Source organism: Gastrolobium bilobum, unplaced genomic scaffold (assembly GCF_033153095.1).
Source record: "Gastrolobium bilobum isolate Gb01-03AN ecotype WA unplaced genomic scaffold, APGP_CSIRO_Gbil_v1 utg7045, whole genome shotgun sequence".
Lineage (NCBI taxonomy): Eukaryota > Viridiplantae > Streptophyta > Magnoliopsida > Fabales > Fabaceae > Gastrolobium > Gastrolobium bilobum.
Genome location: NW_026898368.1, coordinates 34,372 through 50,755, shown reverse-complemented (window position 1 = coordinate 50,755; position 16,384 = coordinate 34,372). Strand labels below are relative to the sequence as shown.

Here is a 16,384-nt window from a genome sequence, read left to right as displayed (position 1 = left end):
AAAACATGGAAAAGGAAAAGAGTACAGATGGTATTACATGATGATTTAGCTATAATATTTCTTGAGCTTGTCAGCGTTCCATGCCCGTGGCATCGCCCTTCCATCCAGCGTTTCGAGGGAGTAAGCGCCTTATCCTAGTTTGTTGGTTATCCGGTAAGGTCCCTCCCAATTTGGGGCGAATTTACCTTCACGGGCATTCTTCTTTCCAACGTCTTCTCTTCGAAGCACCAAATCTTTTTCTTGAAAATGGCGGGGGATGACTTTCTTGTTGTAATAAGTAGCTGACTTTTCTTTTGACTGTTGATCGGACTGGGCGGCACATCCTCTGAGCTCGTCAAGCAAATCTAACGTTTCTTTCAGGTTTTGGGTGTTGGCTATCTCAGTCACGTGCTCTCGTCGCCAGGAAGGTTCACCGATCTCTACCGGGATCATGGCTTCAAAGCCGTAGGTTAGTCTGAACGGCATTTCTCTAGTGGATGACTGGGCGGTTGTCCTATATCCCCATAGGACGTTGTCTAGATTATCTATCCAGGCCCCTTTATGTGCTTCCAACTTCTTCTTAATTCCTTTACTCAGCATTTTGTTGGTTGATTCTACTAAGCCGTTGGATTGAGGGTGCTCAACTACGGCAAAGTGATGCTGGATCTGTAGGCTGTTCATTAGTTCACGGAATTTGGCGTCAGTGAATTGAGTGCCGTTGTCTGTAATGACTTCTCCCGGAATGCCAAAGCGGTAGACAATACTACGCCAAAAGAACCTTCTTGCTTTTTGGGATGTAATGGTGGCCAAGGGTTTTGCTTCTACCCATTTGGTGAAGTAATCTATGGCGACGATCAACCACTGAACTCGCCCAGCTGCCATTGGGAAAGGGCCTAGAATGTCAATTCCCCATTTATAGAAAGGCCATGGCGAGGTGATTGACGTCAATTCTTCAGGCGGAGCTTTGTGTATATCGGCGAACCTCTGGCATTGCTCACATTTTTTGACGTGTTCTCGTGCGTCGTGCTCCATAGTTGGCCAATAAAATCCCGCTCTTAATGACTTCTTTACTAGCGAGTGACCGCCCATATGGTGGCCGTTGATTCCTTCATGGATTTCTTCTAGCCCATACTGGACGTCCTCCGGATTCAAACACTTCAGGAGTGGGGTGGAGAGTCCTCGCTTGTACAACCGCCCTTGCACTATGCAGAAATGAGCACTTTTCGGAGAATTTTCCTGGCTTCTTTTTGGTCAGGAGGAACAATCCCTTCAGCTAAGTAGTTGATAATGGGCGCGATCCAGGTTCTTTCTGCTGCTTCGGGGGCCGGCGGTGAAATGCTCATGACTATGCACGGGTTTGGCATATTGTGCTGGATGACGGACCGGTTGTTGCCTGGGCTTTTGGTGCTGGCCAGTTTGGCGAGAATATCTGCCCGTGTATTTTCAGCACGCCTAATGTGCTCTACCTCGACACTTTCAAAACTCTGAATCAGTTCTTTGACTTTTTCTAGATATTTGCACATCAGAGGTCCTTTAGTCTGGTATTCCCCGGATATTTGAAACGTCACCAGCTGGGAGTCACTGAAGACTTTGAGGCGTCGGGCTCCCATCTCTCTTGCTTGGATTAGGCCAGCTATCATGGCCTCATATTCCGCTTGATTGTTTGTAGCATTGAACTCAAAAGACAATGAATGTTCGATAGATACACCATCTGGATTTTCGACTATCATTCCTGCCCCTGAGCCTTTGGCGTTTGAAGAGCCGTCAACATATAGCTTCCACATCTCTGATGATGGCGTTACTTCGGATTGGTCCCTGGGCGGGACGGCTTGCGTCATTTCGGTGATGAAGTCTGTAAGGGCTTGAGCCTTGATGGCGGTTCTTGGCTCGTATGTGATTTGGTACTCTGATAGCTCAATCGCCCAGGACATCATCCTTCCAGCTATGTCAGGCTTATGCAGGACTTTACGAATTGGTTGGTTGGTCCTGACCGTGATTGGATGGCATTGGAAATAGGGTCTCAACCGCCGTGCTGCAAAGATGAGCGTCAAGGCGACATTTTCTACCTGCTGATACCGGAGCTCCGCGCCTTGGAGAACCTTACTAATAAAATAGATAGGTTTTTGTCCTCCTTCTTTGGATTCTTGGACTAGGGCTGCGCCGACAGCTTCGGTTCCTACCGCAAGGTACAGATAAACCGTTTCCCCACTGTCTGGCTTGGTTAATACTGGCGGGCATGAGAGGGCCCTCTTGAACTCCTGGAAGGCTTTTTCGCATTCTTCCGACCATCGAAAAGCGTTCCCTTTTTGAGGAGACTGAAAAGTGGAAGAGATTTATGCGCGGAATTCGCCAAAAAAACGGGTGAGGGATACTAACCTTCCTGTCAGCTGTTGGACTTCTTTAACTGTTTGCAGGCTTCACATTTCTATGATCGCCTTGCACTTGTCAGGGTTGACCTCGATACCTCTCTCTGTGAGCATGAATCCAAGGAATTTACCTGCAAGAACGCCGAAGGCGCACTTGCTGGGGTTGAGGCGCATATTGAATTTCCTCAATCTGTCGAACACGCCTTGGAGGTCTGTCAAGTGCTGGCATGGCGTTCTAGATTTGGCGATCATGTCATCGATATAAACTTCGATGCAATTGCTGATCAAGTCTCTGAATACTTCATTCATCATTCGTTGATAAGTGGCGCCTGCATTCTTTAAACCGAAGGGCATCATGGTGTAGCAGTAGTTGGCGTTCTGGGTGATGAACGCTGTCTTACACTGATCCTTTTCCAGCAAAGGTATTTGGTTGTAACCAGAGTATGCATCCATGAACGACAGTATTTTGAAACCGGACGCGTTGTCAACCAGCTGATCTATGCTGGGAAAAGGGTAGGCGTCTTTAGGGCATACCTTGTTTAGGTCAGTATAATCAACGCACATTCTCCACGCCCCGTTTGGCTTCTTAACCAGGACGAGGTTGGATAGCCACGTGGTGTACTTGATTTCTCGGATGAACCCTGCGTCGTGGAGTCTTTTCACTTCTTCATTAATGATCTTTTGGCTCTCGACGCCAAACTTTCTCTTTTTCTGGGAAATGGGCTTCGCTTTGGGGTCAATAGACAAACGATGGAAACATACTTCGGGATCGATGCCTGGCATGTCAGATGGTTTCCATGCAAATAGGTCTCTGTTGTCTCTCAGCAGCTTGATCAACCTGTCTTTTGTTTCGGGATCCAAGGTCGCCCCGATGGTTGTTGTCTGATGATTATTGTCGCCCAGCACGACGTGCTCTAATGCACCGTCTGGCGTGGGCCTAGCATGCTCTACTCGTGGATCATCTCTTGCATAAAATTCTACCAAGAAACACTGATCGTGAGCTCCCCCTTTCTTGGCAGGTCCTTCATTGGTGGGCAGGTCCCCCACTTGTTAAGATCCTGGCTGATCTTTGAAAGTAACCTTAGTCATTGGTCGCAAGGATATATTATAGGAACTTCTGGCTACTATCTGGTCGCCTTTCACCGTTGCGACCTTATTGTCTCTGGCGACGAACTTCATCACCAAGTGTGGATGGGAGATGCTCGCCTCAAAGGCGGCGAACATTCTTCTGCCGAGAATGGCATTATACGCAGAAGGAGTGTCCAACACTAAGAACTGGATATCTGCTGACTTCGATGTAGGTGGCGTTCCGAGGGAGAGACGTAGACTGATCACGCCCAACGGCTTGGTTGTGGTTGCGTTGAATCCTGAAAGTTCTCCTGCGACTGGGGTTAAGTCATCAACTGTAAACCCCAGCGCCCTGAAACATGGCAAAAACAAAATATCAGCGGAACTGCCGTGATCAACAAATACACGGTTAACTCCATAGTTAGCAATTATGGCTTGAATGACAAGAGGGTCATCATGTCCTGGGAGGACATCGCCTACATCGTTGTTATCCCAAACAATTTTGGGCCTGGTCGGACTTGAGTCTATTTTACTAATGACTTTTCCAGCAACCGCCACACATTGCTTCAAGTGCTTTTTTCTGGCGTTCGACGTCTCACCGCCACCGCTCAGTCCTCCGGAAATCATATTTATAACTCCGTGTTTGACGTTTGCAGGGTCTTCTCCCTCATCGTCTCGCCTTCCACTGTCGTTGGGGCTTGCTTGCGCTCTCCGGCTCCTTGGAGAGTCTTCTTTTCTGTCACGCTCATGTCGTGGTCGAAAGTTCACCTGCCTCGTTCGTCGTCTCTCTGGCGATTTACTGCGCTCCCTGTACCGCCTTCCGATTCCTGATGGGCGTGCACCATCGCCATCTCTTCTTTGAGCACCGCTCTTAATGAGCTCATCAATCTCATCTTTGAGGTGCATGCACTCCTCAGTACTGTGGTCGTTACTGCGGTGGAACTTGCAGTAGACCGCAACTTCTCTAGCTGGTTGCTGAGGGCGTTGATTTCCCCTGGAATCATCTTTATAATCCGTCTGTAGGACGCTGTGAGTTTGGGGCCCTGTTGTGTCACGCCTCGAAGGGCGGTTGGTATATCTAGCTGACTTGTGTCCCTTCTTACTATCTTCTGCTGGGCTCTTATTTTTGCTGGTTGCCTTCTCTTGGCTGTAGGCATCATCAGCTCGACTTCCCTTGTATTCTTCAACTCTCATATACTCCTGGGCCACTTTCCTAACTTCTTCTAATTCAGTAATTTCGTGGCGCGCTAGCTCGTAGGCAAACGGCCCCGCTCGTAAGCCTGAAAGGAGTATATGAACCTGCACTTTTGGGTCTAAGCCTTGCACCTGTAGGGCTTCTTTGTCAAAACGGTCTAGAAAGGATCGAAGAGACTCCCCAGATTGTTGGCGGATTTTCTCGAGTGAGTGAACGGACTTTGGCACGGAGCGGCTGGTTGCGAAGTGGGACTGGAACTTGATTGCTAATTCGTCCTAGGACGCGATGATTCCAGTCGGTAGGGTAGTGTACCATGTCAGCGCTCTCCCTCCCAGAAGCGTAGGGAAAGTTATGTACATAAGGAGGTTCGTTTCGCCATGCAGCGTCATTGCTGCTTCAAACTTTTGGACCCATTCAAAAGGGTCTGTCTCTCCAACATACGTGGCGATGTTGGAGGGGCCTTTAAAGCCTAGGGGTATGGGAGTCAACCGCAGGATGTCGGTCAAGGGCTTGTTGCGCCCTGACGTATGAGTAGGGGTTATTCTGACGTTGTGGTTGTGGCTTGGTGGTCTGGTTGTGGATGAGGTATATGTGGGGCCTCAACGGAGTAAGAGAGAGTTGGGGTGTGATTAGGGACCTGATGGGCGATATAAGATGGTTGTTCGGCATTCTGGCCAGATGCTAGGGGTTGTAGGGCGGCAATGTGGTGAGGTGGCATAGCGTAGCCATGGAAAGGGTAACCAGCGATGTAAGGTTGGGGGAAAGGAGCAGCGATATTGTGAGTGTAAGGTCCTTGTGGGTGTGGGGCACCCATGGGGGCTCGGTGAGCGAAAACATCGCTACCGGTTGACTGCGGGCTGGTTGTGGTCGATAGGCGGTTGGGTGAACTGGAGGGGCAGCAGCGTGGAATGGCATTCCAAAGTGAACTCCCGGCGGCGGGGGCTGATCAGGGACCACATTTTCTCCTTGCATTTCATGTATAGGTGCATGGTGACCTGGCTGAGCTATTCCGGCGCCAGCTGCTGGCAACTGTGGCTCGGCAGATAGTAGTACTGGTGGGACAGCCTCTGCAGCGTGTCGCGCAACTGGGGCTGAACGCATGGATGGCGGGGAGTTGGAATGTACAGTTTGTACGTGACCATCAGGGGTGACAGCCCTGGCTTGTTCCGCTCTTCTAGTCGTGACGACCATGTTAGTTATTCAGATCGAAAGGACGTCTTGTGATCTTAGGTAGGAGGATGGGAATAGAAGTTTATAGTTTCCCACAGACGGCGCCAATGTACCGTTGGAATCTATAAGCCCATTATGTTCCCTTTAGGGATGAGTCAATGTATGTATGATACCCTTAGCACAGGTACAGACCAAGCTAAGGGGTATAGTGTCAAGTACAAGCAAGTAATCAACGGATAAGCTAGGGTGACAAAATGACTCTAAGGAAATGGACAGTATAACGATACATAAGATGCTCTAGGGGGTGCCCTTGGGAGCTATTTATAAGGGAATATTGTGCTTACCGGGTGAAGGTTGGTGGGGAGAAGGTCAACTCTCCTTGGGACCATATGCGGATGGCAGTGTTGGGCGTGACAGGCGCTGCCATCGTAGCAGCGCTGTGCCTTCTGCGTCTGGCGGTGTCAACATAGGTCCCAGGGGGACAATTTCCTCTTAAGGCATTTGGGCGACCGCTTTCGGGAGTTGAGGTCCCTAGGTGGGATACTTTGGTGTTTAGCCTTGGGAAGTTACCACATTGGGGAGTACGCGTCGCCCCAGCTGGTAGGGCTGACGTGGATGCTTGGTAGGTGCTGGGCCTTGACTATTGGGCCTGACTCTTGTTGGGCCATGCGGAACACATTCTATAATAAAAGACTAAGATCATGCATCTGTGATTTGGTGAAGACCACCCACTAAAGGGCGGACCTACATGGGGGGCATGCATGGGCGGCCGCCCCCCTCTAAAATCTGGAAAAAAAAATGTCTACATTCTCAAAAAAATACATAGTATATTTCATTTTTCATAACTGGTGGGTTACTTTAACAAAACTAGCATTGTGTTCCCTTTGGATCTGAAATGAGTTGCATTGGTTTCATCTTGTTGATGATCGGTATAGTATTTTTATTCAAAGCTTTTGATTTTACTTTCTGCGTCTCCTTCTTTTGCTTCATTTGATACCCAAAATCTGTTAGCATGAGAAAGAAGCTTGCTATCCATTTTTCTGTTGTGAGTGTTTTCACTTTCTCTTTGTAAAATTTTGATCTTTTTGTAGTTTCATGCTGTTCGAATGCTCAAAAACCAACAAAAAGTGAAAGAAAAAAAATGGGTATAAAATAATTATAGTTTGCAATAATTTTTGGAATTTATTTGTTTAGCTTTATGGTGATTGATAATTGAAGTAGATGGGTCTGTAGTGATGTGGGCATTATGGAACTTTATGATGTTAGTTTTAGGTGCTTGCCTAATTTGGGTTCTATGAGTTTCCCCCTCCTTTTGGATTTATTTTAGTTATATGATTATATTTGTTATAAAAATTATTTAATGGGTGCATCTCTTGAGACCGTTGTACATGTTTTTTGGTTTAATATTATGATTCTCCTACTTTTTATTGTTGACAGGGCATATGTCAATGAAATAATCTATGTTAAATTCATCAAATTAGTATATTTGTTAAATTATATTTTATTTAAAATTCTACAAATTAGATTTGTTAAAATTTTCTACCCACTTCATATAATTTTCTCGGTACGCCGCTCAGTGAAGCCCACCACCGGTCTTCTTATTTATTATCACTTCATTTTGGTTTTCGTATTAGTAGCCAATTTGGTTTTCATCTTTGACCATGTCTTGACGTATTAGAAGCCAATATGGTTTCCTTCTTTGACCAGGTATTAATAAGGCTTCAATATGATTTTTATACATATGAGAGCCTTCAACCCTCTAACAAAAAATATTAAACATTTTGAAAAAATTCATGTTGCAAGAAAAAAAATCACAAAATGCCTTGTATTTTTTTTTTCCAAATCTCAAAAAAAATAAAATATATATCATTCTGGATTGCACTAGATAAATTTATCTTCTCCGAAAAATATTTTTCTCATTTCTTAAATATTAAGTATATAATCTTTCAAATAACTTTGTAACTTTTTTTTTTTTTTTTTTGATAACAACTTTGTAACTTTTTTAATAAGTCTATTCTTTATCTTTTCGTATTCTTTTAATTCATTTCTAGATCTCAATTACCTTTATTTCTCAAAATGTTACGTACTTACGAAAAATTACAAGACCATTTTAAAAGTTATCAAGATTATATTAAACTATATAAAATAAAACATTATATTTTCCATATCGAAGTGAATATTTTCTCATTTCTTTTCATGTTTCATTGTTTACTTTTTGCAGCAGTAGATTTTTTTTTTTTTTTTTTGGGTAACAACATCAGTGGATATTTATATCCCAAGTTTTGGTACCCAAAAAAACATTTAGAGGAGACGTTAAAATTAATTTAAAATATTTTTTCACATAATGCTTCCTTTAGTTATATAATTTTAATAATTTAATTTTAAAGCACTGTCAGCATAATTAAACTCAGATGTAATAATATTTTGTCACACCATTTAATAAGTTTGATGTGATGAACCAATTTCAAGTCATAACTGCCGCATAGAATATCATCAAATAACCTAGCAAATCTAACTATCACAGTGATATATCTAACAATAATAACTTGGATCACAATATATATATAAGAGTAAATACCATTTTTAGTCCTTAGCAAATTTTACAATGCCTACTTTAGTTCCTAGCAAATAAAAAGGCTATTCGTGGTTCCTAATAAATTCAAAGTGGACCAATTTTAGTCCTTTTGATGGACTAATATGGTCTTTTTTGAATTTCTTAGGGACCACAATTTCAACTAAATAGGTTCATTTTGAATTTCTTAGGGACCACGAATAGCCTTTTTATTTGCTAGGGACTAAAGCGGACATCGTGAAATTTATTGAGGACCAAAAATGATATTTACTCTATATATAATGTTTATCAAGTTACAACACAACATGCTTGTAGAAAAAATGGAGCAACTTTAGAACATAATAAATATTCAAGTACATAATAGCAATTTATTATTTAAACTTTTGCCCACACGAACAAAGTATCAAGTTCACCACTAGGAAACTAACTATATGACTTGTTCAATCAAATCAAATGGGAGGACTCAGAGGCTATCTCCTTGCATTTATTTGAAAATATATAACCACAATTTGAGTGAGTTGCAATGCAACCAGTGAGCAAATAACAAAAACTATAACAAGCGAGACTTGACAACATACAAAAAATAATTAATCAAAAGTGTAAAGATAAAAGTTAAAATTTCAAATCGAAATTAATTTATATGAACAAATCATATATTCAAGTAGGGGTATACTCAAATAGAACGATAATATATCAATCGTGGGCTTTTCGCCAGTAAATATAATGTGATTACAATATCAAACTTTTCTTCTACAATAAATCAATAATAGAAAAATAGATCATTTTTCACCTTCCTGGAAAGGGTTACACACAAGTAATCCATTTTCTCTATTTCTTTATCTCTGTTTGAATCATATGTTTGCATCAGCAGGGGCAGAATTTTTTCAATTCCAATCGACTGGGCGTATTGTGTCGATTCTTTTGAGTAATGTATCTTGAAATACCCTTTGATTCCTTATTCACATTCTTTTTATCACAACCGCTACATTCCAAAATAACATGTGCCTTTACACAAGCCATGGTACACAAGGCTAACATCTACTACTGTTAGTGTTGAGCCTCTAAAAGGAGACTCTAGGCATGATTGGGATTTGGGCCAACTTATTTGAACATAAATTGCGATGACTATGGCCTAAGATTGCCTATCCCCAAACACACTTTGAAAAGAAATTGTTAATGGCCTTTAGGGCATGTTTAGTATATAGTATAGGACAAGGCTTATTGACCAATTCTCAATTCAAAAGGCTGCAACTATTTTTTAGGGTGAAAGCAAGGAAAAATATAAGGAGGCAGGGAAAAGCTCGGAATGGGAAAGAAGAAAAATAGAAAAAAGAAAAGATGGAGAAGCCCTCTTTATTATCCATCCTTGTCCAATCTCATTGGTCTTCAACAAAGAGAACCAAAACCCTAGCACTTCTTATTCCCGTACCGCATCCTACAAAAATCCCAAAAATTTTCCACACTAACAGCTTCACCAGCCTACCACTTTGCCTAATCGATCCAAAAGGAAGCCCCAACTTCGAATCATTACAATCTAAAAAAGCAAAGAAAGATGAGAGGGGATCGTGTGACAAAGGAAATTTTGTTCGCGTATATATGCGGTGATCCAAGGAAGATAGCAAAACAAGGAATGATTATGCAATTTTTGGAGATCTTGTGGGCGTGTGAGCTGATCTGGTGGTCCAAAAAAGGGAATGCAATAATTGTGGGAAGGGGCGTCATTCAGTCATTGAAATGTGCAAGGAAGACCGAGAGCAAGCAATGCATCCAATAAAAGAGGAGGGTAATAAAAAAGGGAATGAGAGGGTAAAGGCTCAAGACTTTTCTTTTCCAAGATTTTGTGAGTTGTTCTCTATTTTCTTTTTTTTGTTCATGGACACAAATTTAGTTTTACCTTTTGATGTTGTAATAGAGCGCATCATGTGGTGTAACTTTTGGGTTACTCTTTAATTGTGTTGAATAGTTTTTTTTTTTTTTTAGAGTTACCCAACCCTAATTATCTCTTTGAGACGAGTTGGCTCCCTCCGGTATCCCCACGAGCTTCGACTCTTTGAGCCGGCTATGGGACTAATCCGGAGTGCGGGGAACAGTGATGGCTAAAGGTTCAGCCCCCTCCCCAAGAATGCATTCAGCGGAAATCGAACACATATCCAACCCCACTAACTCCTTGTTGTTTAGTTTTGTTACTATTTTTTTATAGAAAAAGATTATACTTATAACTTATTTTTCGTTTACAATTTCTTATAATCATATTTTAATCGTTTATTATTTTTGTAAATCAAACTCATTAATTAATTATTAATTTATAATAAATGATTAACATTGATTTTTAACGGTTAAGTTATGATTGTAAGCGATTGTAAACGAACGAAAACATGTTGTAAGTATAATCTTCCTCATTTTTATATGTTGATAACCCTATAGCTAGGTACTTCGTAGGAGTGGGGAAGGCTGAGTACCCAACTCCCTCTGTTATTGGAATGTTGTTTGCTTTTAATGAAAAACTAGTTTGCTTGCAAGTAGAATTTCAAAGTAAAATTATTTGTTTTCTGGCCAAAAGCACCCAATTAATTTTAAGGGGTATTTGTTGAGAAACAAAGATCACCGAATCTAACTTCAAGCATGTGGACACTAAATAAGATATTATTCAACGAATGAAGCTTCACAAATGAAGTTCATCTCCATACAACCCATGAAATGGTATTAAACCATTCTTATAATTACATTTTCATAGAGATATGTGAATTGTACTTTTAAGATATGAAAATGCTATATGTTGAGAAACAATATCAACATATTTTTCTAGTTGAACTGAACTGTTGTTAAGAAACTTTTGTTTTCCAAGCATTCTGATTTCAATAGGAGTTTGGAGAAAAGTTGAATCTACTCCTTTTCCAATCAAGTTTATACACTTTAACTCAGCCATCATCATTTGACCTCGTCTTTACTTTTGAAGTTTTAAATCCTTTCAAAACATTTCAGCGGTTACACTTTCTTCCTTTTATCCCTTTTGCATTTACTCGGTTAAATTCTAAACTCCACTTTTAAAAATCGAAAAATAATTTTCTGTTTCAACATATTTTTATTTTTCTTTTAAAAAGAAATTTCAATTTCTTTACAACATGAAATGTGTCATGATCCTTATGGGATGATATTAGGGTCTTAAAATACCTCATTTACTACTCGTTGTGTACGCTAGCACGCTATACTTGCATAATTGTCAGCAAGAAAACATTTAGTATACAATATTCTGATAAAGTCATCCTCAGAACAAATTTTAAAATTATAAAACATAATATATACATTTCTCAAAGCAAAACAAATCATAAACATATCACAATTTCATAAATCAATTAACAAGTATTGCAATACTTCTCAAATATTCGTTCGTGAAATATTTCTCAAATCCACAATATCATATTATCATTGCATTACCTTTCTCAATATCATCAAATCCATGTCAAATATTAAAGAAGCAGTTTATATCCAAAGAAAATATAATTTATCCTTAAAATCCATACTTTCAAAATCACTCCATTAATAAAATAATACGTTTAAAACACTTAAATTCTAAAAATATAAAGAGTTCATCATATTCATAATATTTTCAAATTAGTTTTTGAATATCATCAAAATCAATATAAATAATTAAGCAAAGCAAACCATCTAATTTCGTTTTATGTCACCTCGTCCCTTAAAAGTATTTAAGTATCAAACACTCCATATTTTTATTCATAAAGTCATTATATAATAAAATAAATTATATTAAAGATAATAATAACAATGAAAACTAAATATAATTTGGACTTGAATAAATACCAATTGGGGTGAAGATCTTGAATAAATGCTTTCTTACTAATAACTTCCTTTTAATCTCATAGTGTTTTATTATTTCTCTATCTTTCTATTTCTCTCAATTCTCACAATTTGCTTCTCACTCTCTCCAATTTTTTTCTCCTCTAACTTCTGCTAAAATATCACCTATTTATAAGCATTCTTCCTTTAAACAATGAGACAATGATAATACCAGTGTTTAAAAACCAGGCCCGGCCATCGACCCGGCCGAGGTCAGGGGTCACGGGGTCACGGGTTCAACCGGGGGGTCACGGGGTCACTATGCTGACCCGGTTTGTATATTAAAAAATTATAAATATATATATCCTATATGAAAATATTAAAAAACAAACCATCAATCCTAAAGATTCAAAATATATTTAACATAATTCACCAATTACAACCACAAGTCAATATTACACAACCTAATTAAAGTATCAAAATACCAAAGTACAAAATTCATATTCTAATGGGGTCACTACGTTGACTTGGTTCTGCCTCTTTTGAGAAGGTCTCTGACAAAAGAAAATTTAAAGGAAGTAAGAATGAGTTTTGTTTTCCATCGACGATCGTAAGGATTTCATTTGAATGGGTAAAATTCTTATCTTTTCTAGAAGATTCACGACAGCGAGGTGAAGATTGAAACGTCTAGGTCACTAGGAGAGTAGAGAACGATTAGATTTAGGTTTGCAAGCATTTTTATTTTATTTTTTTAATAAAACAATGTTGTTTCATGGAATATTTTTTTTAAAAAAAAACATGCAATGACCTCCTTTGACCCCTCTGACCCGGAGTCACTGAAACCGGCTGAGTTTTGGGGGCCAGAGGGGTAAATATGCATATAGGGTCCAACTTGTGACCCCAACCCTCAGAGGGGAGGGGTCAGGGTTGACCCGGGTCAACCCGGGGGTGGGGCGGGGTTTTAAAACACTGGATAATACTACCACCTTTGGAAATTTATTCCTTATTATAGTTTTTACAACTAATCCTTTTGGTATTTTTCTAAAAAGAACTAATTCAACTTAAAAGTTTAAATTGAAAAATGAAGGCCCAATCAATGGTTTTATATTACATCTCTCTAACACATTCCTTGAAGAGTGAATATTGCACAGGCCCATTCTTTTGTTCTATCTTGTGCTGACTTAATTCCATTAGAAATTAGGGGGCAATGAAGATCGAACTCGTGACTACGGGGTCACATTGCCTTTGATACCATGATAAATAATCATCTCACCTAAAAGCTTAAGCATAGAAGTGAAGGCCCAATCAATAATTTTATATTATATCTCTCAAACATTTCCAATGATCGTTGCTTCATTTTTATTTTCAAAACCAATCATCTTTTTATCACTTTGATGTTTTCCGATGATATTTCTTCAATTTGGACTATTTTCCTATATAATAATTTTTATAACTCATCACTTTATCACCATCATTTGATGTTTTTCAATAATATCCAATCATACATTTGCATAATTAAAAAAGAAGACATTCAATCATTTGACGATATTATTAACTTAATTTATACTCACTGCAACTTTTTTCCTATCTATCTTTCTTTATGTTTTTTATTATTATTTTTAATGTTATATCTGATATCTTATTTGATTATTAAGATAGTCAGTCTCAGTCAATGGGATATTAATACAAGATTAAATAATAATGAAAAAATAATTAAAACTCTAATTCTAAAATACTCATATCTCATATATATTAATGGATTGATTATGTCAACTTTCTTTTTTGATTAAACTTCTAGATGGGGTCTGGCAATATAATTGAATTGTAAGATATTCATTTAGGTATTATCATACTCCTCAAATTGTGTCCTTACCAAATTAATTTATAACATCCAAATTTTATATATGTATTGGGAATCTATACTTTGAAGATGGATTTAAAATCTTAAATTGAGAAATTTACACTAGCCTTTAACTAAATATTAAATGTTCTTCAGAACTATAGAACTTTTGTTGGCATGGAGATAAGGGATGCATGTTAATTGAACTTAAAAAATATTAATAACATTTGAAGTTTACAGGTGTTCATCCCGTATAGACGGACTTAGGATTACACAGTATAATTAAATCTCTCAGCAGATGGTCTGATGTGCAGAGATCGATGATGGATTCCACTCAATGGAAAAAGAATAGCATGTTCTATTGCATTATGTTGAAGTGTGTAGGTAAGGGCAGAGAGATTGTAGAGTATGCAAGACATGATCCTCTCAAACGATATGAGGTCATACAAGAGTATTTTGACTATTCATATATAAATCAATGGTAATGAGAGAATGCATTAAGTAAAGGGTGAAAAATGATAACAGTTGTTTTTTATCTAAATGTTTGAAATCATCTTACATAACCTAATGTAACATGAGAAGATCCACTTCTATAGTAGGTCAAAGAATCAAAGGTCCTACCCTAAGGTATGAATTGTGCTTATATATGTGGTTGTGAGTAGACATATGCAAACAAACTAAACAAACCAAATTGAACTGTGTTGAACCATAGGTCACCAAGACCATGCATTTGAAGTTTTGATGATAACAAAGAACCAATAAAGCTCAACATGGATGCACAACATAGAAGGCAGTGCAACAAGTCCCAAATGAAGTGAGAAAATGGCTAGTAACTCATTCAAGGTCATATAAATACTTGTCTTAGGGTTTTGTAATTGTGCATCAAGAGAGAAAAACACCAGAGTACTCAGAATTAAGAATCAAACCATATTTGGCCTAGTTTTGCATATCCTTGATAGAAAGCTCAATATTTTCTTCTTCTTTTCATCTTTTTGTATTCTTTCTTTTGTGTTTGAACGTAGGAAGGTTTCCCTACTTCTGTTTTGGACGAGTTTGTTTATTGTGATTGGTTTTGTGACAAGTGGAGTGATCCTAAGGGTCTTAGGTTAAGTGTGATTAGGGTTTGGTCACAAGTCTTGTAAAATTACTCTTGTAAATCGGTTTCAAGCATCAGTTGGAAACTTGAAGATAGTGGAACGATCAACGACAATCTGGACATAGCTCTCAAGTGGTTGGAGAGTGAACCCGGATAAATCTTGACATTTTCTTATCTTTTCCCTATCCTTTTGTTTTTCGCTGCATATAACTCATTTTTTATTCATTATATATGATGTTTTGAATTTATTTAAGGACTGAGGAATTTTGTTAAATGATCAAATTTATTCTTACATGTTTTCTTAAAAATGGTTTCTAGATTTCATTGTTTTGTCTTGTTTTCTCTATCGATCTCATTACAGCTTATATATCTCTAATATTGCATGTTATTTGGTATGTTTTAAATATATTTTTTATGATGGGAAATGTATAGTTTCTATATCAAATTAGTTTGCATTGAATTCTTGAAAAAGGGGATTGGTTTTGTTTGTTTCTTGTGGAAGAAGTTAAATCATAATCCACTCCCCTTTTATGTTATTGTTTAGCCATTATTTCTTTACAGTTGGCCTCAGAACTTAGGTTCTCTATTGTAGATTTAACCACCTAGAGATAAAGATCCATAATAATGGCTAACTTTAATAATGATTTTCCTCAAGAGGGTAGTTCAACCAATAGGCCACCTTATTTTAATTGAATAGATTATCTGTATTGAAAATCTAGGATGCAAATATTTTAGAATTAGTAGATTTGAGGGTTTGAACTGTTGTTGAAGAAGATTATGAATATACTACCATCTTGGATGATACAAATCAAAGGGTTCATAAGAAAGTTAAAGACTTTAGTGATTTAGATATTAAGGAAGCTCAATGGAATGCTAAAGTCAAAAATCTCATAACTAATGCTTTATGTATATATGAGTATTTTAGGATTTCCTCTTGTAAGACCGCAAAAGAGATGTGGAAAGTGCTAGAGATCACACACGAAGGCTCTAGTGAGATTAAAAGGTTAAAACAAAATGAACTCACTAGAGAATTTGAGACTTTTGAAATGCTTGATGATGAATGTAATGCCCCATCTTTATCACAGTTGTTAACATGCAAAATGGTATATAAAGCGCTTCTTGATAATAAAAAATTAGCGGTTTATTCAAAATTATCACTGTCACACTACGTAATATAGTGACTAAACTTCTTTCCTTTTAAAATCCTTACGTATTGTCGTACTTAATATAGTTCTTGAATTTTCTTAAACTATACAATATCATACCTGTATAAAATTCTTACTTGAATCCATGTGACGATACA

The 16,384-nt window shown here is 38.5% G+C and overlaps 1 protein-coding gene across 1 annotated transcript; it reads right to left on the bottom strand.

The window, feature by feature from the left end:
• Positions 1–1,181: 1,181 nt before the first annotated feature.
• LOC133315385 (uncharacterized) lies at positions 1,182–5,799 on the bottom strand. The gene is made up of 4 exons (XM_061516988.1): positions 5,452–5,799; positions 3,461–4,883; positions 2,415–3,367; positions 1,182–2,294 (listed from the first exon to the last, which is right to left on the bottom strand). Exons 1-4 carry the CDS (start codon positions 5,797–5,799, stop codon positions 1,182–1,184), a joined length of 3,837 nt encoding a protein of 1,278 aa, XP_061372972.1.
• Positions 5,800–16,384: the final 10,585 nt, after the last annotated feature.

Coding starts and splice junctions, on each gene's coding strand:
- LOC133315385 (XM_061516988.1), bottom strand. CDS start 5,799: ATGGTCGTCACGACTAGAAGAGCGGAACAAGCCAGGGCTGTCACCCCT. Junction 4,884..5,451: donor AACCAGCCCGCAGTCAACCG/GTAGCGATGTTT, acceptor ATCGCGTCCTAG/GACGAATTAGCAATCAAGTT. Junction 3,368..3,460: donor CGACCAGATAGTAGCCAGAA/GTTCCTATAATA, acceptor CCACCAATGAAG/GACCTGCCAAGAAAGGGGGA.